Source organism: Anabrus simplex, chromosome 7, assembly GCF_040414725.1.
Source record: "Anabrus simplex isolate iqAnaSimp1 chromosome 7, ASM4041472v1, whole genome shotgun sequence".
Taxonomy (NCBI): Eukaryota; Metazoa; Arthropoda; class Insecta; order Orthoptera; family Tettigoniidae; genus Anabrus; species Anabrus simplex.
The window spans coordinates 162,930,473-162,955,397 of record NC_090271.1 but is presented as its reverse complement, the minus strand read 5'-3'; the positions used below and the strand labels follow the sequence as shown (position 1 = coordinate 162,955,397).

Here is a 24,925-nt window from a genome sequence, read left to right as displayed (position 1 = left end):
GAGGATACTGTTTTAGGTACAAATGTGTATAAAATGACTAGCAAGTAGAATATAGCTATAAATACTCTTAGACAAAGTCTTATAATCAATGCTTATTGTAGATCTTTACGAATGTCTTGTTTTTTAAATGTGGTAACAAGTAGTTAGTTTAAAGTTCAAAAAGAATACGTAAATTGCTGCATTGAAATGAAATCTGATAAATATGGTGCCTTATTCTGGAGATGGCATAAGGAGCTTATAATAGCTTTATATTTAGGATAAAAGTCACTTTTAGTGGTAGTAAAATTTAAATCCAAAGTTGAAGTTGTTAATTTTATATGAAAAGATACAAGTATGAAATGTTTGTAGATTGCAGTACAAGTTAAATACAGTATCTTTGGGTTTTAGTTCATAGTTAACTCGCCAGATTGACTCACTAGACGTAAGAAATAATTTGCTTAAGACAAATGAAAAACGCACATCATGTATGCTTACATCTTGGCGCTGAGAAGTTTTAATTCAATAAGTGTCGTCGTGTTTTACTTCGTAATATGAATTTGAGCGATTTTCCTTTATTTAGTTTTCTGTGGTATTCTATTATTATTTCTAAGTTTTATTCGCCGTTTTCCAGTGAAGTGTAGTTAATTATTCCCTCATTCAAAGTGATTGTTGTTGTTTATTTTTGTGCACATTTTCAATGGGTGTACCAAATTCATCACTAAATGTTACTGAAGTATTAGATTATTTAGATGAACTAGATAGCAATATTGATATTAGTGCCGAAAGTGACTCTGACCACACGGAAGACGACAGTGATTCAGAAATTAGGCCTACAGCTGCTCATGCTATATCTGACTGCGAAGATGATGAGATGAATGATCTATAGGGAAGTTCTGTCACCTGAGCAACCTCTCCCATATCCATTCCAATATCAAGAACTACCTTGTCCCAAGCAGATGCCAACTCCTGATTCCCTTCCAAAAGCATATTTCGACCTGTTTTTCACATATTTCCTTCTTTCCCTCATGGTCACAGAAACTAACAGGTGTGCACAGCAAATTATTTCTAGAAAGGCAAGTGTACCTACTCATCTAAAGAACTGGACTAGAACTTCTATTGCAGAAATTAAAAGCTTTCTTGCATGCATCCTCAACATAACCATATTGGAGTACACTACCTTCTCTGGCCACCCCATGGTTTGGAAAAATGTTCACTCAGCATAGGTTCTCCCTCTTGTAGCGAATCTTTCACCTAGTGAACAATGAGGGATTGCCAGTTCCTGGAGAAGTAGGTTATGACCCCTCTGCTAAATATAAACCTTTAGAAATGAAATGGCTTATGGCTTTTAGTGCCAGGAGTGCCCGAGGACAAGTTCGGCTCTCCAAATGCAGGTCTTTTGATTTAACACCCGTAGGCAACCTTCGCGTAGTGATGAGGATGCAATGATGATGAAGACGACACATACACCCAGCCCCAGTACCACCGAAAGTAACCAATTAAGGTTAAAATTCCCGTCCCTGCCGGGAATCGAACCCGGGACCCCTGTGACCAAAGGCCAGCATGCTAACCATTTAGCCATGGAGCCAGACAAACCTTTAGAGGATCATGCCAACAGGATTTTCAGGCACCATTACACTCCGTGCCAGCAAATTAATGTAGATAAGAATTTAGTAGGTACTAAAAATAGAACTAGCCTCAGGCAGTACCTACCCAACAAACACCACCACAGATGGGGGATATAATTTTGAATGATTTGTGACTCAGTATCCAACTATTGTCTGGGATTTCACACTTACAGAGGTGCAAAATCGCAAGAAGATGAAGACAACATTGCAAAAAATTGTCTGGGGTACACTGTTGTGAAGAAGCTTCTGGTCATGGGGGTTTACCTTAACAAAGGCTACCCTATATTTATTGACAATTATTTTATGTCAGTCCCACTTGTTTGCCATCTCTATCAGCTGTGTACATTTATAACTGGAACTGTTAGGAGGAACAGAAAACTTTTGCCACAACAATTTAAAAATAAATTTTCTGTGGGACAGAAAGTGTACTATAAATCTGGTCCACTTCTAGTATGTGCTTTCCGTGAAAATAACTTTTTTTAAAAGCAGTCATTCTTCTGTCCAATCATGCTACAGCTAAGGATCAAGAAGTTCCAATATCCCACAATCATTTCAATAGGAAGACCAAACCAGAAATAATTGCAAATTAAAATGAATTCATGGGAGGAGTTGACACATCTGACATGATGCTATATAGTTATCTGGATGAAAGGAAAAGTGTAAGGTATTGGAAGAAGGTAGCTTTTAATATGATAGCTAGGATGGTGTTGAACAGCTACATCCTTTATAAGGGGCCTGGGAAAATTAAATCTAGGTTCAGATACACAGTAGCCATTATTGAACACTTGGGCGAGGAGTGGATGGCTACAAATTCATCGGTGATCTACGAGAATCACAGCTTCCAGGGAGAAAGGAATCTCAGTGTGTAGTTTGTAGCACTAAGGAGACAAGGAGGAGATCAAGAACAGTGTGCCAAAGGTGCAATAATGACCTGCATGGAGAGTGCTACCCCAGGCATAAATGCTGAATTCCAAGTGTGGCGTGTGCAGTGTATCACTAACATTTTTTTAGTATTGTATCAATTTACAGTACTTTGAACTTCATTATGTCAAATTAAAGAGAAATTCCTGTTCTTCCTTCTAGGGTAGGTTTAGCAAGACAATCAATAATTCAAGATTTAAACTGTTGGTTTTTTTTTTTTTTTTTTTTTCCGTCATGTTATATTGAATAATGTGAGATCTTTTTTTCATAATGTACAGACATAAGTGTAGCAGTACATTATTTTTCATTTGAATATAATTTAAATTGCTGGTATAGTAAATTTTTAAACATTTAGATGAAAAATCATGAAAATAACTGTGAGAGTTTTGGGTTGCACTAGTGAAAAGGGGCTGAGTGCGAAAGGATTAAAAGAGGATGCTCAAAATATCTCCAAGAGACGAGCTCTTGTGCGACAGTTTTTCTTCTCCTCCTCCTCCTGGTCTTTATTATTATTTTTAGATGCGAAAAAGACCAAAATAATGATCGTGCAAAGCTCACTTAGAAGTTGTGCATTTCCTTCCTTGCCAGGCAACCTTCAGTTCTTCTCTCATTGTCGTTCTTTGTTCTTTTGTCCACTTGGCTCCTGTTTTCTTCTTGTGGTTTCTCTGTGATTCTACTTCCCACTTGCTGATTTTCGTTCTGTATCACATTCGGTCTGCAATGTTGGCCACTTTGATTCCTGATTTTTCCATGTCTCGGCGGATTTCTGAGGTCCACCTATTTATTTTGATGTTTTCTGTTGCCTCTAGTAAGACTCTTGTCAGTCTTTTATCTGGAAGGCTTTTGGTGTGTCCGTAAAATCTCAGGCGTCTTTTTCTGATGTCGGCCGCAAGGTTTGAGATAATCCTCTGTTTTTGTACGAGATGTCAGTCGATTTTGGGCCGATAATTTTTCCAATTATTTTACGTTCCTCTTTCAGGATGTCTTCGAGTACTGTTTTTCTGTGGAGATTCAGTGTTTCACTCGCGTGTAGTATTTCAGGTTTGATCACGGTGTCGTTATGTTGAATTTTGGTGAAGGTTGAAAGGCATTTTTTGTTGTACATGTTTTACGTTCGGCATAGGGTTCTCTTCATTTTCTGGATGCGGGCCTCGAGGGCCTATTGTTCTTTTCCTGTAGGTACTACAATTTCTCCAAGATATTGGAACTCTGTTAGTTATTCGACTGTGCCAGATTTCGTGTGTTCAAATTCTGGAGGTTGCAGTGATTGCATATGACCTTGATTATTGTTATATCATTCATCGATACTGTTAGAGCAGGAGCAGTGCTCAGCTTTCGTTCCCTGTATAGACATCATTATCCCGATCCCCATTTTGCCACACTCATAACATGAAATTGGATGCATTTGTCAGTGTGAGAAATTCCTGGAATTAGACATTAAATTGTAAATAATAATAGGGTTATCTATATTATTATTGTAATTCATCGTATTTTAAATTCTTCGTAGGTACAGTATTGTATTATTGTACTTAAGAATCAAAATGTTCATTCATATTGTGTATTTTAATAGATATTTTCTGTACAGTAAGATAGCATAGTAAAACCTAACCATATGGAACTACAGCCCTGAAGGGCCTTGGCCTTCCAAGCGACCGCTGCTCCTCCCAAAGGCATGCAGATTACGAGGTGTCATGTGGTCAGCACGATGAATCCTTTCGGCCTGTATTCTTGGCTTTCTAGACCGGGACCGCTATTTCACTGTCAGGTAGCTCCTCAATTCTAATCACGTAGGCTGAGTGGACCTCGAACCAGCCCTCAAATCCAGGTGAAAATCCCTGACTTGGCCAGGAATCGAACTTGGGGCCTCCAGGTAATAGGCAGACACGCTCCCCTCCACCACGGGGCCGGTAAGATAGCATAGTTTTTTTTTTTAATGTTATTTATTCGAGGCTTCGACCTAAGAAGATCTTTTACCCCTACTTTGCACCATATGATGTGAAACTGCGTGTATTTGGAAATGGCAGGAGTGTAAAGTGTTGAATGTTAGGAAAGGAACATTAAGGATGACACAAACACCCTGTCCCCAGGCCAGGGATATTAATCATTTACAATTTAAAAACCCTGACCCAGCAGGGAACCCAGGGCTGCCGGGTGACAGGCGGACACGTTCCTCCTACACCGCGGGGCCGGACTAGTATAATAATTATTTCGGTCTGGTTTTTTAAAAATTTAATATTTTTATTTTATATTATTTATGTATTCACTGGTTAAGTGTAAGACAGGCACACGTGTCCCTAACTTTGCCAGTTAAAAATAAACCATATCTACTGTATGTATAGCTAAGATTCTACTCGTCTTTATCCTGAATTTAAATACCAAGTTTCCTGTGATGCTGTTACAAACAGAAAATAGTTAAATTGAACCTAACGTAGGTTATTTATTATTTTGTCCTGTCAGGTATAAAATCCAAGGGTTAATATTCAAAATGTACAGGCAGAAAGATGAATTTATGATTTTATGTTTTTTGGTGATATTGTCAAATTGATGGATCCAGCATTAATATCACTACCCTGCAATTTTGTATTGTCATTACATAAAATGTTCAATACTTAGTGTTGATTGAATTACGCATGCAGATGAAACAAACAAACTAAACAAGTTAGCAAGCAAGAAAAGGATACATAAATTGAAAGCTTCCTCATATTTACATGGTCATATTTTTCTGTTTCCCATAGATTTTGCATATTTTTTGAAGTTCGTGAGTGCTCTCTCGAAGGGTCATCACGTGCAATCAACCAACATTAATCGGCCATTATATTTACATCCCAACCAACGTCTCTGGTGGTAGCGCCTTTCTGCATTTTTGCGATCCTGATGGAATCTTTCACCTTGTTCTTCACTTACGGCTCCTAAATTTGGAGGGAAGTAGTCCAGATGTGATGCTAAGAAATGAAATTTCAGGCTCGTATTACAACCAAGTTGATTAAAATTGTCCAACATGTTTCTTACAATTTCTTTGTATAGAGGGTCTTTGATGTTGCCAATGAATTTTGTCACTACTTTGAATGTGTTCCATTCATCTTCCTCAATTTTGGTCATAGTATCTGTGAAATGTTTGTCCATCTGTTTACAAATCTGTGATCCATCAAATACTCCTCCTTTGATTTTGCATCTGATAATGTAGAAAATTTTGTGCATATACATTTGAAGCATGGACTATTTTTTCTAATGCCTTTGCATACAGTTTCTTCATTCCCAATTTTGATGTTTAAGGGTGATAGTAAATTTTTTCATTGTCAGCAAGACTTACATTGAAGGCATTTTCCAATTCTAGTTGAAGTTACTCCCTTTCAGGCCAATGTACACTACCCCAGTGTTTATTCTATGCCATGATATCCCAGTTGCATATGAAATAGGGAAATTTGTGTAGCCTTTTTGTTGTCCCAGCAGCAATCCAAAGACCTTCAAAATCACCACAAATTTGCCACTAATGCTCGTGATATTTAATTCTTTCAAGCACCAACTTTTATGTCTCGTATGTTTTGGACAGCATTGTGGAGAGTGCAAGCAGAATGGAAACCAGAACATTGTTGTTACGAAGCGAAACAGCCTTAAGACTTCTTTTGTAGGAGTCGATATAAAGGCCCTTGTTGCTAGGATCATATTCCTTCTCTCCCATTTGTTGTAGAAGATTTTGAATATCTTTACAAAAACCAAGTTGATCTTCTTGTGTTTTTTTTTTTTTTTTTTAATTCTCACGATTTCTCTACCAGGAAAATGTATTCCCAGATGCCAATATATTCCTTTTGTGTATCCTTGAGCCAAGTAATTCTCTCTTTTCTTTGGTTAACTCTAAATCCCTTGTCAAATCATTCATTTCAGGTTGTGTAAATTTGTTTGTTGGTGTGACATATTGATGTGGCTCAAAATCCATTTATTCAGCATACAGTTGCGAGGAACTGCTTTCATTTTCATCACTCAAAGTTATCAGGTTGAGTAGACACTGGTAAGTCAAATCCTTGAGGAACAGGCCAAGTAGCTGACAAGAGGTTTGGATATTTAATTTTGTTTTTGTTTTTCTTATTGTAACTGACAACATTGGTCGTACTAAAATAATTCACCATGATGATTGTTTTGTTCTCGCCATTGCATGGGTATGGCAAAGGGCATTGTGTTTTGTTTGCCCTTATACGAGTAATGAAGTTTCTCAACACAGGTATTGCACGCAATATGTGTGAAAGACTTGTCTTGATCTCAAATTTTCTATTGGAAGTAAGAAAAATATCAGTCTATTTGACACACCTTGGAATCAAATACATAAATTCCACAAATGTAACTGTTTACACTGCCTTCTGTGCACCCCGGATATACTAGTCATTATGGCCTTAAAATACTAATATAAAAGTTTCCTAAATGACGATTGATTGAAACACGGTTTTTATATTCGCATTAATGCACACATGCCAAGATACAAATGAATGTAAAAGAGAGACTAAATTCATACTTGGTGGGGTGCATCTCAAGCACAACTGACAATATCAATCTAGTTTATCTTGAAAAGAAATGACAGGCCATCATAAACATCTATAAGGTCTGGGGTTTAAAGTACTTCTGATGGGGCAAGTTGGCTGTGCGGTTAGTGTTGCGCGGCTATGAGCTTGCATCCGGGAGATAATGGGTTTGAATCTCACTGCCGGTGAAGATGGTTTTCCGTGGTTTCCCATTTTTCACACCAGGCAAATGCTGGGGCTGTACCTTAATAAAGGCCACGGCCACTTCCTTCGAACTCTTAGGCCTTTACTATCCCATTGTCGCCGTAAGACCTATCTGTATCAGTGTGACGTAAAGCCACTAGCGAAAAAAAAAAGTACTTCTGTTTATACAAGTGGTCTGAGATAGCAACTCTACTCTGTGTTTTCTGCAATCCAACATCCCTTGCGCTCATAATATTACATATGTAAATTTCCAGAAAATAGAACTGAGAACTTTGACTCTCACTTACATCTCGATCTGCCATCTTCACATGCGGGAATAATCATGTGTTTCCCTCCCTTGATGCATGAAATGAAATGGCGTATTTCTTTTAGTGCTGGGAATATCCGAGGACAAGTTCGGCTCGTCAGATGCAGGTTTTTTTTTTTTTGACCCCCGTAGGTGACCTGCACGTTGTACCTTGAAGGATAATGTACTGTTAATCCAAAATGAATTGCGTGAGAACATCTCTCATTGTTACATCTTATGAATGCAGATACTACAAAAGAGATTTACATTAGATATGATAACAAAAAAAAAGACATTTTCGGACTAGGGCACCTAGTGCATCATCGTATGTAAATCTTATGGCAAAACATGCCAGAAGAGAGACTTACTTTCATTGTAACTAACATGGCAGATTACTGTAATATTACATTAAAAACAAACTCCAGTCCTTCCTACATCAGATATCCAAATCCTCTTGTACTTGCACTGTTATGTAAGTATCCTATACTCTCAAAAAGCAAAGTGCAACTTACAAAAATTGTTTGTTCTGTAACTGAATGTTTATATTTCTTTATTATGTTGTAATCTTTGTGGTTAAATGTACTGCAGGAAAGAGGCACAAGCCTTAACTTTGCCACACCATAAGACATAAATACTGAGCAAATTGGCCTTGCAGTTAGGGTGGTGTAACTATTACCTTGCACTCGGGAGGTGGTGAGTTTGAATCTCATCATCGGCAGTCCTGAAAATGGTTTCCCATTTTCACACCAGGTAAATGCTAGGGCTGTACTTTAATTAAGGCTGTGGCTGTTACCTTCCCAATCATAGCCATTTCCCACCCTTGCATCACCAAAAACCTTCGATTTGTTTGTGTGACATGAAGCTACCAGCAAAAATAAATAAAATCAATCCATTGTTGTCAACCAAATGCACATTGCATAATTGGTACTGACTCAGTTGGAGGACTGATTGCACAGAAATTCCTTTTCTGTCCAGTCACCAATTTCTTTCGCACTGCATGCTAGAAAAGCTGCAGCATTTGTATGGAATTTTATGAGTTTCTCTTCTCACAGATGCAACTCAAACTTGTGTATAGTGTTGAAAACCCAAGTAGGGAACGAGGCCGATGACCGTAGATGTTAGGTCCCTTTAAACAACAAGCATCATCATCATCATCATCATCATCATCACCAAGTAGGGAACACCTTTTTTTTTCTTGAAAGATTCTTTATTAAATTTGTATTAATTTAAAAACTACGTAGCTGGTTATCATCAGAAACAAGCTTTATGTAAAAGCAGGTAAGCTTACTACAGAGATATTCTTATTCTACTGAAGTTAGGGACTCTGATCAGATTGCCAACATCCAGGGTCTGTACATAGCACTAAGGAGTTCAGTCAGTCAGCAAAACATTATACCATTATATATCGGTAATACACCTTTTTTTCTGTACTTTTTCAGGTGATTTTGTGATTGAATATGTGGGTGAACTGATTGACGAAGCTGAATACCGAAGGCGCTTGGAGCGCAAACATCAAGAGAAAGATGAAAATTACTACTTCTTAACCATTGATAAAGATAGGATGCTGGATGCAGGTCCTAAAGGAAATATTGCTCGGTTTGTTACCATTTCATTTTGAGATTGTCATTGCTTATATTTCATAGTATTTATATCATTGAATGTTTTATTTTACTATATCTTTATAGGTTTATGAATCATTCTTGTCAGCCAAATTGTGAAACCCAGAAATGGACAGTGAATGGAGATACAAGAGTTGGGTTATTTGCACTTTCTGACATTCCAGAAGGCACAGAGCTGACCTTCAACTACAACCTGGAGTGTGTTGGCCCTGACAAGAAACCTTGTATGTGTGGAGCTCCAAATTGCAGTGGATTTATTGGTGTCAAAGCTATCAAGGTATTATTTTGCATTCTTGGTTTTTATTAATTTTCTCATAACTCTATGTAATTTCATATTGACACTCTTTTGTTGCAGCTCTGAAGTCTCAGTAAGTTGATACCTTACATGCACGTCATTTGCTGTTATTTCTCACCAGTTTGTGAATTCTCTATTTCTAGAATTCTAGTGTTGGTTCATTGTGCATATACTACCTTCATTGTTACTGGTCTTTTATTGTGTCGTGTCGTGTTGTTGTCTTTTCCAACTTTCAACATGTAAAGAAGAAGAATTAGTCATTGACACTCTAGTAATGTTGTTGCTTGAGTCATCGGTCCATAGACTGGTTTGATACAGCTCTCCATGCCACACTATCCTGTGCTAACCTTTTCATTTCCACACAACTACTACATCCTACATCTGCTCTAATCTATTTGTCATATTCGTATCTTGGTCTACCCCTACCGTTCATACCACCTACACTTCCCTAAAAAGCCAATTGTACAAGTCTTGGGTATCTTAAGATGTATCCTATCATTCTATCTCTTCTTCTGGTCAAATTTAGCCAAATCGATCTCCTCTCACCACTTCGATTCAGTATCTCCTCATTCGTGATTCTGTCTACCCATCTCACCTTCAGCATTCTTCTGTAACACCACGTTTCACTTCCATACAATGCCACGCTTCAGGCGAAAGTCTTCAAAAACATCCTTCTAATTCCTATATCAGTGTTCGAGATGAACAAATTTCTTTTCTTAAGAAAGGCCTTCCTTGCTTGTGCTAGTTGTCATTTTATGTCCTCCTTACTTCTACCATCATTAGCAGAGAGGCCAACTATTACGATTCAATCGTAATAATTATGAATCGCCCATCTTAATTACGCCTTTACAAATCACACACCACAAATTATGATTTTTTTTGTTGATTTTTAAATTTAAGCACATGAAGTGTTCAAAAGGATACACAAGGAATACCATTACAGCTTGAATTCTCAGAATATTGTTTTCGGATTTCTCAATAATCATTTAAACCCCTTTCGTGTTCCTCGTTTAAGAATATTTCGAGTTTTCATGCGCTGAACGCAGTGTGTGCTTCCAGTACCAAAAAAATAAGCACCTGTAAAGTGGTATATCTTGAGGAGTTGTTGTCTTTGTTCGTCACATGGCAAGTACAAGATTTTTTTTTTTTTTTTTTTTTGGCAAAGAGGTGCCGAACTCCGTTTCATTGTGAATACTATGTGCGTGACTGTTGAAGTATTTATTGCGATTTTGCTTGCCAAATTTACATATATTGCTCTTCTAGGATATATGTTAATCGTGTGTTACGAAATGCAAAAGGTTTGAAATAATGAAGCGATTTCTTGTGCAGGAAAATACGTGTAATGACATTGCTGTGACTAGTGACACTAATAATAAACAAAAAATAGTTCAAAAATTTAGGGAGGAATACTCAAACGAATGCCCCTATTTGCTGCATTCCTCAAAATCTCATTCACACGTGTTTTGTAGTGTGTAGCCGCGATTTTTCAGATGCCCGTGATGAGGATGTGCAAGACCGAATTCCGTGCTAATATGAACTCCAAACTGTTAAGTGCTCTGTTAGTGCAGAGGATGCACATGATTTATCAAAATAAAAAGCATGTCACCACTGTACATTTACCAAACACTAATCACCAGTGATTGGGGAGCGATTGCACTGATAAGGATCTCAAGTACTCAACAAAAGAAATGATCCTTCAACCTCCACTCAAATATGTACTGCAGATCACCTGTTACTTTAGCAGGTAAAAATCGTACACTTTTTATATGTCAGGCTTTAAATTGTTACATCTGGTGGAATTGTATGTTGTTCATTGATTTTTCAATGATATGTAAGATAGTAAGATCTCGGAGAAAAAATTATATGCCTGCTCCCCTTCCCGCCCTAACGGGTGCATTACGAATTGCCTTTCTTGAAAGTTGGCATCTCTGCATTAGTTATTTTACTACCCAAGTAACAATATTCATGTACTTCCTTTAAGACTTCATTTCCTAATCTAATATTACCTGCATCACCTGACTTTGTTTGACTGCACTCAAATTTCTTCAAAAGTTACGTTATTAATGACATGTCGTAACATGTCAGAGTATGCTGCAAAGAAATCTCCTGATTTTTTACATTTGAATGTTGGCACGTCTGGTATTTCTAGGTCCTCCTCTTTGGTGCTTTCTTTCAGTGAAGCCTTCTGCCACACTTACCATTAAATTGAAGTGGCACATTGTGTGACCCCACCCTGCAACACAACTGTTACGGACTGTGTGAAGGATTGGTTTCAGTTGTTTCACCGTGTCTATAACTGACATTAGACATCTTATTTCTCCATATCACATTAATCATCTTACAATAGCTCCCTATTTCAAAGGCTTCAGGATTGATCTTTTCATTTTTATTTAGCGTCCATGTTTGACAGGCATAAAATGCAACTGTCCAAACAAATGCATGTAGCATTGTCATTCAGAGAGAAAGACCAAATTGACTAGTACATAGTAATCTCTGTTTCATAAATGATCTTTTCACCTGAGCAATATGGCATTTAACTTCAGTAGTGCACCTTCTGTTCTCTGTAATATTCTGACCTAGGTAATTGAAAGACTTGACTTGTTCAATATCTGAGTCATCAATCTTTAAGCGAAAAGGTTTTCAGAATTTTGAGACTATCATTGATTTTGTCTATTTATTTTCATTCTGTTTTTCTGCACTATTGTTGCAACTCTTGGCAGCATTGCCTGGAAGGTAGATGGGGGATAGCTAGAATGGCTTGATTATCATATTCATAAACTTGTGTCTTCTAGAGCTTCCACCGTCATCAACTCATCGTAAGCATTAAGCAAAATTAGGAAGAGAGTATATCCTTGTCTTATTCCTTCACTTTTAGGGACTGGATTAGTAAGACCTCTCAACCATGCAACTGCATTTTGACTTTTCTAGAGGTCCCATATGGGTGAGAGTTGTTCTTCCCCTCCTTCATTCCTTTTCATAGTCAATGAAGCATATGTATAGATTCCAGCTACAGGTCATCATACGTTCTCTGAGAATTCTCAGTAATGTCATTGACATCTTGGATACCGATTCCTCACAGGAAATCCAAACTGTGTTGCTTTCTCCAGTAAAAGGACCATGATGGAGTACCGAAATTCATTTAGCCAAATACCCTTTTCGTTGATTGTTCGAGTTAGGTTATACAGTTTTTCAGTGATATCATTAGGGATATCAGTAGGGAAGTTATTGATGCTTGGAGTTTTCTCATTAGGTAGTGACCCTAATGCCAACTCAGATTTAGTTTTTGTCACAGGTAAAGGTGTGACTAAATTTTTGTCACTCTGTTGTGTGTATGCACTCAAATTCTTCATTGTACTATACCCTCCTATTGCCTTTACTGCATCTGCCTAGCTCCCTCAGGGGTGGACCGTCCAGATGGACCCTTGAAATATACTCTAAAAGTGACAATGGGCAGGATAGGAGAATGGATAATTTATGAATGAGAACTATAATTTATCATGCAAAAGTGGTATTTATTATGCTAAAGGCAAAGTGAAAAGGAATCATAATAAACAACTAAATGCAAATGATAACATACAAGAAAGAATTTATTGCTGGAGTCTCACGCCCCTTCAAATGAACATTACAGTTGCTCGAAACAGTGGGTTCATTATTTTGTAGAGTGGAGTGATCAAATAAGTCCTGTCATTTATTTGGAACATGAACTGTTTACTTATGACAATTATGTAGGAGAAAGATAAGTGCAACATACATTTGCGCCTGACCTGTACTATACGAGTTCCAAAAACTACATGTAACACAAATAAAACACAGTAATGAGACCTGAAATATACCCCCGGGGAAAAATAAAACCCACACAGCATGAGCATAGTCATGGTAGTAAAGATGGAGTGAATCCATAACCATATATGTGAAGGGGAACTCAGAAAAAACAAAATACAAATGAGAAGAAAGCACACATCAGATAACATAGATTGGAATAAAAGAACAATAAATACAATGGTGCTCCTCCACAGGAAGCCCGTGGGATTCAAACTCCCATCCTGGTAGATCATTCCTCATGACTTCCGAACCTCTAATGTTTACTAATGATCTCTGTGGCTATATGGCTGAGATGATCTGATCACTTTTTTATTTCAGCTGTATTATTCTACAAAACCAAGTGTATTCTAGTGATGCAATTCCTTTCAACACTCATCCAGGCAGTAGTGGCCTACCTCTTAATGCAGTCCAGGGACCTTGGGAAACATCTGTGTGATTCCCAGACAATAGCTTCTGTCACTGTGGCTGTCTGTTCTATTATCTCTCGCTGTGCAACTTTTCTGTGGTATCCAGTCAGATACTTCACAGGCATTTCACAAGTGTATTAAGACTTTTTTTTGCTAGGGGCTTTACGTCGCACCACCACAGATAGGTCTTATGGCGACGAGGGGATAGGATAGGCCTAGGAGTTGGAAGGAAGCGGCCGTGGCCTTAATTAAGGTACAGCCCCAGCATTTGCCTGGTGTGAAAATGGGAAACCACGGAAAACCATTTTCAGGGCTGCCGACAGTGGGATTCGAACCTACTATCTCCCGGATGCAAGCTCACAGCCGCGCGCCTCTACGAGCACGGCCAACTCGCCCGGTGTATTGAGACTAGCACAGCTCACATCATTTAACGCATATCTGCCCAAATTATTTTTCTGTGGAATATTGCGATATATTTCGTAAGTACAGTTGTTTGTAACCTAAATGAAAGGGTTATGATGATTTTAGGTTTCATTAACATATTTTTGTGGAGATTTATCGTGTCGACATATGTCGACAGTGAGTATGGACGGGTAGACGGATAGTAAATTTTAGTCACACGAGTGTTGAATAAGCACAAAATATTACAAAATATGTTATTCACAACATAAATGAGGAACAGTTTTGTCTTAATTTAGAATGCACACTGTTTCAAAACAAAAGTACAATATTTGTATGTTTGTAGTACTTGTAATACACACAATACCAACATTTAAGCAAGTATGATCACTCTGAAAATAACAGAAAAGGGAAACTATGAGTAGAACTTCAAAACAGTTTAGTCTGTGTTTTGAGGTTACACTCTGCTTTTCGTCATCCAGTCTGGTTTAGCGTGAGTGAAATGCCTCGAAGCAAGGAACGTGGCAGCCAACGTTACATTTTTTACACTGTTTCCTTGCAGCTTTACCACATTGATCACACCGCACTTGCTTCTCTCTTTTTTCGAGGTAGTGTGATACCCCATTGAAACGCACTTCTGGCAACATGCGTGAAGATACTTTCGTACTCGGTCTTCCTGCGTTAGGATGCATTGCGACACAAGATCGGATATATGTCCTAATGATGTAACGTGTGAAGCCGAGAAGATCTAAATTTTTCTCTTTGCCCTTTGTGGTCAAACAGAAAAGTTGCCATTCATTGTTCATGGAGACGTTCAGAAGGAACGCAATTAGAAGCCAGTACCATTTCTTGTTTTAGATGCTGATGCGGTAACAAGATTCATTTTGATCCAACCGATCGACGCCCCCTCCATGTGCATATTATACAAAATTATACATGTTGGCTGAATTACTGTTATGCATTTATTTTCAGCATTACTACATCTTCTGGCATGCGCTACACCAGACACAGTTGAGGCTACTGTAACAACATTATTATCATTGTAGCACATGAGGGTGATACCTGAGTTACGTTCTGTTAGCTGGTGGTAACTGCCGCGTTTCTCTTTTTTTACAGAGATGAATCTCAGGTAGTGGAGTAATTTCCACTCGATTCTGGCGTACGGTACCTGTACCTTCGTGGCCTTTCTCCTTCAGCCTTTCCAACAATCGAAAGGATGTAAAATAATTATCAAAGAACAAGCTGAGTTGAGTACTTTCTGGTAGTTCTGAAATTAGGTCCATAACAACTGAGCCACCTACTTCTAATTCTGGTATTGTGTTTCCAGTAGCCGCTCCTTCGTAAGGTTCTCCTTGAACTACATACCCGAGACGAGTCAATAGAGCCCAGACTTTATACCCAAAACATATTGGTTTGCCATGAATGTGTTACTTGGCACCATGTCTTCCAAAATAGGGGACCGTTGACTCATCCACAGAAAGATGCGTATCACTAGGATCATGCCGTAGCCAGCGTTCGTTTAGCATAGTCCAAATGGGACAGATTTTTCTGAAACGGTCATTGCAGTCTAGTTTAGCGTTGTCTCAAAAATGTAAATATCTAAGAATTTCTTCAAAGCGATTGCGTGACATTGCTGTGCTTACCCCAACATGATGTACATCTTCAGCGGCTTCCCAGTATATTCTTGTCCTAGCCATAACATTGTAACCAGAAAGAAACAATATTGCAAAGAACAGCCGAAGTTCAGGTGTTTTTTTTTTTTTCCCTCCCAGTGAAAATGATGCATTACCTTTTTCAACATTCGAGTACTGAACTGTGCTCTGAATGATATAATCAAGTATTTCATTATCGAAGAACAGCTCAAACAATTGCGTTGGAGAATATTCATTGTTTACAAAGTTTGGTCGAGTAAACTCTGTGCTTGGCTTGTTCATAATGTCATGCTTTTCCCACACATCCTGGTTTGGTTTTCACATGATTAGATGTGCTCGGCCCTGCTTGCTTATTAGTTTTTTGCTTCTTACATTTGGGTTGACTGTCATCTCCATTGTTTCATAATCATCATCGCTATCCCCGTCACTATGGAAAGCATTTTCAGGTGGTTCTATGTATATATTAGCATCTAGGATGTCTTGTGATTCCTCCAGGATGTTTACGATCTGCTCGACAGTCAATCTGAAAAGAATGAATGAAAATTCTATAACAGTACTGAGGCAATCCCATTCGTGCCCACTGTCGACATATGTCGATGTGGAACTTTTGTGCTTTGCTAGACAAAAGCAACAATAAATCAGCCATAAATGAATTCAAAATCTGTTAAAGGCATGTTTCATTATTACGTTTAACACAACAGTCCAATCTTACTTTCAACTGTCACAATATTATAAGAAAATATTACTCACCGCGACAGAAGCGTCATCCTCTTGAGTGTATATGGAATGATATTTCATACGCAGCCACGCGATAAGGCACGAAGCCAAGTGTTTCTTGTTTTTGTGCTGCACAGTAAGTATCTAACAATGAACTGTAAATAATGCACCTCAAAAATATTCTTCCGGTTTACCAATATAAGATCGACAATATTCAGATATTAACGTCGACAAATGTCGACAGTGGGCACATATGGCTTACCCTCATTTCATTAATATTTCTTTTTTTGCCAGCATCCCTACGCCCTTATATTTCTCATGAATAGATTCCGCGAGTCATAATCTCCAGCCTCTACATCTTCCCACACATTCATGGATGATATCACTAAAATCGACATGGTCCTTTGCCCTTAATAGAAAGAGTATCCATATTAGAAATAATGGGTTCGACACAAGATGACGGTGCCCTTTGCATCCATCAGTACCTGGAAATTTCATGCTTAAAAAAAAAAAAAAAAAAAAAAGTGTGCATATGCTAAAATTATCAGATGCCTCCTATCTCCCAGACTTCTGGTTCCCTAGATGAAGCATGTTTCGTGCGGTTCCACTAACAAAGATGACCACATAAACTAGCCAATAATTACACATTAAAGAGAGATATCTAAACACACATAGTCACTGATATTTATGCAAGAGTGACTAGTTTATGATTATTACTTATTCTCCTAGGAAGGTAGTCCTATTTTGCCTATAAGTATGTTAGGGCTGCAGTTTATAACAGTGGTATTCAAAGTGTGGTACGTATATCACTGGGGGTATGCAGGGTCATGTTGAGGGGTACGCAAATTTATCGTAGCTGCTGTTTCAATAAAATCTTGTTTTGATCTAGTGGAGTTTTTTTCCTACCACTACACCAAGTCCCCTTTCTGAACTATTTGTTCTAAAATATGCCAGTTTGTACCTCCCATTGATTAGGTATGTGAATGCTTACTAATCTTGTATAGCTCTTTTTAATCTATTGTTTTGAAATCCATTCATTTGATTCATTTTTTTCAGTAGCAGTGTATATACAGTAGAACCTCGATAATTCGAAATCGGTTAATTCAAAATCCCACATACTTCGAAGAAGCTCTTATTCCCGGAAACATGAGATACAGTTTTGCATGTTATTTAAATTGTTTAATTCGAAATACGGATAATTCGTAATTCGAAGTACATTGTCGGCCCCATTACCGAAATTCAGTCTTTTAATTCGAAACTGCCTTTACATTTTAAAACAATAGTATGTTACAGAGTAATTTCAACTCGAAATTTATCCGCGTCATAATAGAACGCGTGTTCCGGAACGTAGAGGGGTAGCTTTCCGCACTTACACTCACTTCGGTGGGTCTACAGTGCGCTTCATGATTGGCAAGTTGAATGAAATCGGAATTCTTTTGTATTCAACCTTTTAAGGAACGCCGTAATATCACGCAACAGGCAGTGTGCGGGAAAATAGAATGCGCAAACACTGGCGATGCCGACAGTTGACGAAAAAGCGTAGCTCATATATTAAATTCGTAGGCACCGAACAATACTGTCATTGCCGATGAAACTGCATTGCTTTATTTTAATGCGAGCCCAAACGGTCTTATGGTTTTAAAGGAGAAAGTGCCAGCCGGAAAATCGTACAAGGGTCGGGGATGGGGTCATTGTAGTGCGTTGACATGGAAGCGAGAAACTTTATCCCCTCGTCATAGAAAAGTTCGATAAGCTACAATGTTTTAAGGGTGTCGGGCACTTTCCATCCCAGTACAAAGCATCTAAAAATGTAAACAGTACAGATATCCAAAAAATAATGCATTTGCACAGGGGAACCAGCATAATTTATCCTCGTCTTTGAATTGTGTGATTTTTTTTTTCTTTCGTTGCGTGAGGTTATGTTCGTCAGTGATTTATCCAAGTGCATTATTTGAACATTGTAAATGCACCTTGTTGGATACATTTCGGAAATAGCTTTTCCATGGCATTGGAAAGGTTTAAACTGTGAATCGAGGTGATTGCATGTATTAATGGGTCTTAGAATACTTTGTGACGCGGCAAGTGTTTACATTTCTTAAGTACGAGAGAAGTGCCATGGCGGGAAATCGTACAAGGTTAGAGTCATAGGAAAGTTTGATTTTAAGGGCATCGGGTCCTTTCTGTGTAAATACAAGGCATCTAAAATGCATACAGTATAGTACTCCAATGAATAAAGCACTTGCACATGGGAGCCAGCATAGATTTCTCCTCGTCTTTGAATCGTGCTCTCTTTTTTTTTCCGTTCTTCCGTTGCGTGAGGTTATATTTGCCAATGAGATATGCAAGTGCATTATTTGAATACTGTAAATGCACATTTTTGGATAAATTTAGGAAATATTTCTTTTTTCATGGCATTTGAAAGGTTTAAACTGTGAATCAAGGTTAACTGCATGCAGTAACGGGCCTTAGAATATTTCGTTACGCGGCAAGGGTTGGTACTTCTGAATTGCGAATTGGCGGTTAATTCGAAATCACGTAATTCGAAGTCCGATTTTTGAGTCCCAACGACTTCGAATTAACGAGGTTTTACTGTAGTACTATAGTAATTGTTATGTTGATAATTATACTCTTACCGAGCTCGATAGCTGCAGTCGCTTAAGTGTGGCCAGTATCCAATATTCGGGAGATAGTAGGTTCGAACCCCACTGTCGGCACCCCTGAAAATGGTTTTCCGTGGTTTCCCATTTTCACACCAGGCAAATGCTGTGTGGCTGTACTTTAATTAAGGCCATGGCTGCTTCCTTCCCACTCCTAGCCCTTTCCTGACCCATCGTCGCTATAAGACCTATCTGTGTCGATGCGACGTAAAGCAACTAGCAAAAAAAATATACGCATATCTTGCTAGGCAGTTCCACTTATGAGAAAACCATGTTTCTCCATCTGTCTTGTGAAGGCTTGCCACGTTACCTGAGAAGGGAACAGAATACTCCAATGGTCGAATAATTGAGCTATCGTTAAGCAGTGAAAATGCCTGGCGATTGCTGACCACTCAGTTTTGGGCTTCTTCTGTAAACTTTACTCAGAAGGAGTTATGAGGTTTCTTTCGCTCAGCGTCATTGTTATTATTGGGGAACAGGGTGGTGTAGCGGCTTAGTTGCTTGCCTGTCATCTCGGCGACCGTGGCTTGATTCCTGTTATAAGGAAGGGCATGCGACCTTTAATCTCCAGCCACAACTTTTATGCCCCAGTGCATGCAGGGACACTAAGCTACGGAAGATGATGTTGGTTATTATTGTTAATATTACTTGGCAGCCAGCAAAAATCATTTGTTATTTCTGGTATAATCGCAGTTTACCCATGCTTCAGGCGTACGAAGTAAAACAATTAAAAAGTTTGAATACTACTGGTTTATAACAATACAATATTAAATGTTATTAAAGCATTACCTCATAGAACAAAGTACTGCAAAGAATATTACAATGAGTTAAAAACATTATATAAGAAACAGATAAAATTGAAGTGCAACACCTTTTCACAAATATATCAGAAACTGGCAGGGAAAGTTTTCATTGCAGTAATTCAGGTGTCCAACAAATTGTTCCTTTAGTAGCATGTAGTGGACAATGGAAAATTAAATGGTCTACTTTTTGTTCTGATTGGTGCTTACAAAGGTATCCCTCTGGTGATTGTATTTTAAACCGTTGAAAATAACTTCTAAATTTACACTGGCACACTTGGGGGCGAAACACTGGTATATTGGTATTGTCGCATGTATATGCTGGAAAGAAAGCATCACCTAGCACTTCAGCAGTTTGATATCATCGTCGTCGGCAGTTACTCGTTTCAGAGTTTACAGATTTCCTGGCTAATAGCTCACTTCAATTCACAGCAGTTTGTTTTCGAACTTCTGGTGACTGTACAGGCCAATTCTTGCAGAGAACATACGTCCACACATCACGCAGCTGGGGGACGGGAGAGATCTTGGCTGGGTTTGGTGAAGTTTGTGTTCCTGTCGCTAATATCATCATGTCTGCGGCGTTCTTGTTCGAAGTTTTGAACTGAGGCACAGACACTTGGCCACCAGAGTAAACGGTCCTTGACAAGTGATTCCCTGGTTAGTGGGTTTATTTCTTTCATCTTTGAGGTTTGTTTTAGTTGGTCTTTGAAACGTCTCTGGGGGCACCCCGTGGTCTTGAAGCAGACCAAAGTTCACCATAGAGGATCTGGCGCGGTAGTCTGGTGTCATTGATATGGTGCAAATTTCCTGCCCATCTGAGGTGATGGCCAACAACCAATGCTTCTACACTTTTAGCACATGCTTTCTCGAGAACTTCAGCAGTAGAGACTTAGTTTTCCCACTTGATCTTCATGATGGAGCATAGTTTTTGCTGGTAATGTGCTCCATCTTTTTTATGTCACGGCGGTATAAGGTTCACGTTTCACAGCCATAGATAAGTGTAGAGATTACTACAGCCTGGTACACCATTAGTTTTGTGCAAATTGTAAGGTTTTTATTCGTATCACACAGAGTCTTCAGGAGCAGTTTGATACGGATCTTTAGTAAATCCCCTACCAGAGTCATCAGGGTTTGATATAGTCTCTCTGGCTTCCTGCACATTTTATACACTTATGTTCTATGGATTCTGACCCCTCTGTGAGGAGCAAAACCGTTTCCAACAATTGATCTTAGCTTGATTAATCTCAGATCAAAAATTAGATGTACGGCTTTTCAGGCGTTTGCTCTATTAACCAGCATTTCGTCTTAGGTCTGACACTAGACTCGTCAGAGTGGGATGTGTCAGACCCTACCCACTGATGCTGGGGTGTATGCAGGTGAACTTATCAGAAGCCTCTTATGTGGCACAGTCTGATAACTGCATACGGGAGATAAAACTCCACAATGGAATTAATGCCCGCCTAGCAATTCCAAATAGTAATTCTAACTTCCCATGGAGGGAATTAGATATTTTTCCACCAATAGAGCATATCAAATCTAATTTTTGATCTGATTTTTGATATGCTCTATTGGTGGAAAAATATCTAATTCCCTCCATGGGAATTTAGAATTACTATTTGATTAATCTCTGTTCTATATTCTTCTTTCACTCATAATATTTGGCTTTATACACTTGTCACTCCTGATTCACCTCTCATAATTCTTAGTTCCTTTGTCTACCAGTAGTTGTGTGTTCTAGGGAATTGCTGCAAGTGAGGGTCACACAAAACCTGTATATGTTCCAAAATCCCGTGCACATTGCTATTAATACCTTCTTTAATGGCAAGACGATATTTGCCTCAGAAAATGCTCCAATAATTGTTTAGCAGCTGATTCGAAATTATTCCATTTCACATTTTTTAACTTCACTTCCTCGTTATGTATGTATCAGTCGGCAATCATTAATATAAGGTAAACTATTTTAAATTTAATAAGTGCATGGTCTGAAAAGGTCTGTTCAATGACTTGCCAATCTGAAACATGTGCTAACGACGACTCGCTGCATACGTTAATATCGAAGAAGCTACTGGTGTTACCATGGACATAAGTTGGAATCTTGCAGTCATACAGAATAAAGTCTCGGTGAGAGCAAGAGAATTCATACATTTTTTTGCCTTTTAACATCACCGAATGAGCTGCCCCATGCGTGATGTTTCGCATTGAAATCTGCCAATATAATGATATGATGGCCACCTAGATTTTCACAAACCATTTCAAGAGTTTCTAGAATGGCATCGAAATTACTAGGGAGATCAGCATACGTTACATATATACATATTGAGTTTGTCAAAGGATACAGACATCACAACATAATCTGGAGAACACATCTAACGAGCATGGCGTTATTCGAGATTGAAATAACACCGGTTCTTGGTTGATGATCTTCTGTATCCCAAATTGCCTGGGATTTAGAATAAGAAGTCCAGCCTCGTGCGCATTGTAATGCTAGTCGCTTAAAAATATCAGTCACGAAACTGTGAAATCGATAACTAGTTCAAATAATCTGTAACTAACATGTTATAAGAAGAATGCAACATTTATACAATCACCAGAATGAATCAAGATGATATTCAATACAATTCTGAAGGTTAATGTACTCACCAATGTCGCCTGCGGAAGAAAGATAGGTTACTCAAACCCCTCCCATCACTGTCAGTCGGTTACGTTTATCACTATCCGTTCAATGGCATCGTCTACTAACTGGTCTAGCCCACATTTGTTTTTGTTCCGTCTCGATGATGGAATTTCTCAAAGTTGAGGGTCGCTAGTTCAATCCCTTCCAGCAGCAGTTTTCTTACTTCCTGAAGGGTGGAGGTTTTGTTGTTCCAAGCCACATGGCTCTTAACTTGGTTCCACACAATTTCAGTTGGATTTAAAGATAATGGTACAGAGGTAACCTTGAATTTGCCTTCCCAATTGCAGTGTGACATCATCTACTCGATACATGCCACATGAGTCCTTAATATGCTGTGGGATGACATTAAGAAGTTCCAACTTGACACTGTTCGGTTCGTAAGGGATTCCGTTCCCATCCAGAAATGTAATTATATCTCCCTTTCTCCACGATTGATTGGCAAGGTTCTCAATTCTAACCAAATGGTAAGACAAATTGTGCATAACAATTACCGCATTGGCTTCAAGACGAGAAAGAACATTCACAAATCATTCTTCGAATACGTCTCCATTCATTTACTCATGATAGTCATTTATGGAGTTAGATTCAAAACCCAGTAACCCTCCTTCCGTGAAATCTTTCTCATTGCCGATATGCGTAATTATCAAGCTTTTCCCCTTCCCCAAAGGATACTTTAAGCCATTTGATAATCCCTTCAAGAATGCGTGCTTACTGGATTCGATAGTTTTATCAGTCCATACTTTCGCACAGGTAGGCCTGTGTCCTGAATTTACACACGTCTCTTCCAAGTAGTAAATTAGTCTTCCTTCCTTCCGAAACATTCTTATCTTAACATCGTAAGTTATTAATTTCATTATGGTCCATATTGACAATTGATCACCATCAAAGGGTAGAGCTAATGGTATTGAATAGGTGGACCCTACTTTCTTACCTGACGCAAATAACGTCTTCACCACAAAACTATTTCCTTCCTTTCAATAAGCAGTGGTTGGTGACTACGTGACATAAAATTGAAATTTGAAGTTCATAAACCTATGAAGCGTTGCATGTGAAAACGAAGGTAGAGTTTCATCACTCTTGTCAATTGTTGGTATTTCACTTCTAAAGAAAAACTCATGAACTTTTTGCCAAATTGCGTCCTTAATGAAACTATCATACTTGTCCACTAACTTTGTTTTATTCAGACGTTTTTCGATGAAACGACTGTTCCTACACTTTTAAGTTCCTTTCTAGCTTGATAAATACTAGTTCTGGAAGTGTCAGTAATAGTGGCTACAAACCTCGTCACATTTTCGAGAGTACTACCAGGATTTGCGTCACTAAACTTCTTAAAAACTTTGAGAACACACTGTTTATCTCCTCTGCTTAATGCTTTTCCCTTCTTATGCTTTACATGAGAAATGCTGGGCTCATCTATCTTCATTCCACATGGAACTTTAACAAAGTTTACGTAACATAAATTAAAACAGAGAACTTGGTCCTGTACACCAAGACAAAGACTGACTACCAACTTTATTAATAAAGATGTATTACTAAATATTAGCACAAAAGAAACTCATAATATGCAAAGTCACTGGGACCCCAATAAAACGCGGAACACAGCAGTAAACAGAAAGCACGTGGGTTGTATGTTAATTGAACTAGCCGCTACTGAATATTGCAATGCCTGTTCTGCTGTTGACACATCGCCCCTCTCGAAAGGTACTTTAATGCACGAATATCAATTATAAATTGAAACTAAACAGCTTTTTAAAAGTGAAGATTAACGGATTTAGGTGATGTACGTAACTGTTACGTGGAAACAACATTACTTAACACATGTAAAGTATTTTTAACGCCTTACCGAAAGATAGTACCATCACATTTACAATGTGTTTTTGGTGTTTACTTTATCTCCCAGGTCATTTGAGATAGGGTTAGTACACCCTAAGACCCATCCCAAAGCCCACAATGTTCTGCTATGTATTAGGCTCCTACACGTATAGTATTTTGATTTCTGAAGGAACAGAATAGACCAGTCCATGACGTCCTGCATTCTGAAGTAACTAATTAGTAGGGACAATCGATTTATGTGAATTTTGTATGTAGATATGCAGCTCAAACATAATTTATTTTTGATTTTATTATATCAATAATATTCTTATATGCAGGGCATTCCAGGGAAGTTACAGGGTTGTTTACATCAATCTTCTTGAATTGTGGCCTATTCACTGTCCTGTTATTGTAACGCATACAGTTTGCACAGGCTGCCTGAGTATTAGAGCATACGTTTTTATTAGGACATTCTCTACATTGTGAACAATTCTTAGGAAGTTGACAATCTACACGAGTGTGATCAAAACTATTACAATTATAAC

At 38.3% G+C, this 24,925-nt stretch overlaps 1 protein-coding gene and 1 pseudogene across 1 annotated transcript in view; both read left to right on the top strand.

Moving 5' to 3' along the window:
* The window catches only part of LOC136877753 (histone-lysine N-methyltransferase NSD2), a 386,665-nt gene that overhangs the window by 329,834 nt on the left and 31,906 nt on the right, over positions 1 to 24,925 (top strand). Inside the window, exons 22-23 of the mRNA XM_067151960.2 lie at positions 8,966 to 9,122; positions 9,212 to 9,422. Coding sequence (XP_067008061.2) covers positions 8,966 to 9,122; positions 9,212 to 9,422 — 368 coding nt within the window. The remainder of the gene's footprint in view (positions 1 to 8,965; positions 9,123 to 9,211; positions 9,423 to 24,925) is intronic.
* On the top strand, positions 936 to 2,571 carry LOC136877329 (piggyBac transposable element-derived protein 4-like; annotated as a pseudogene).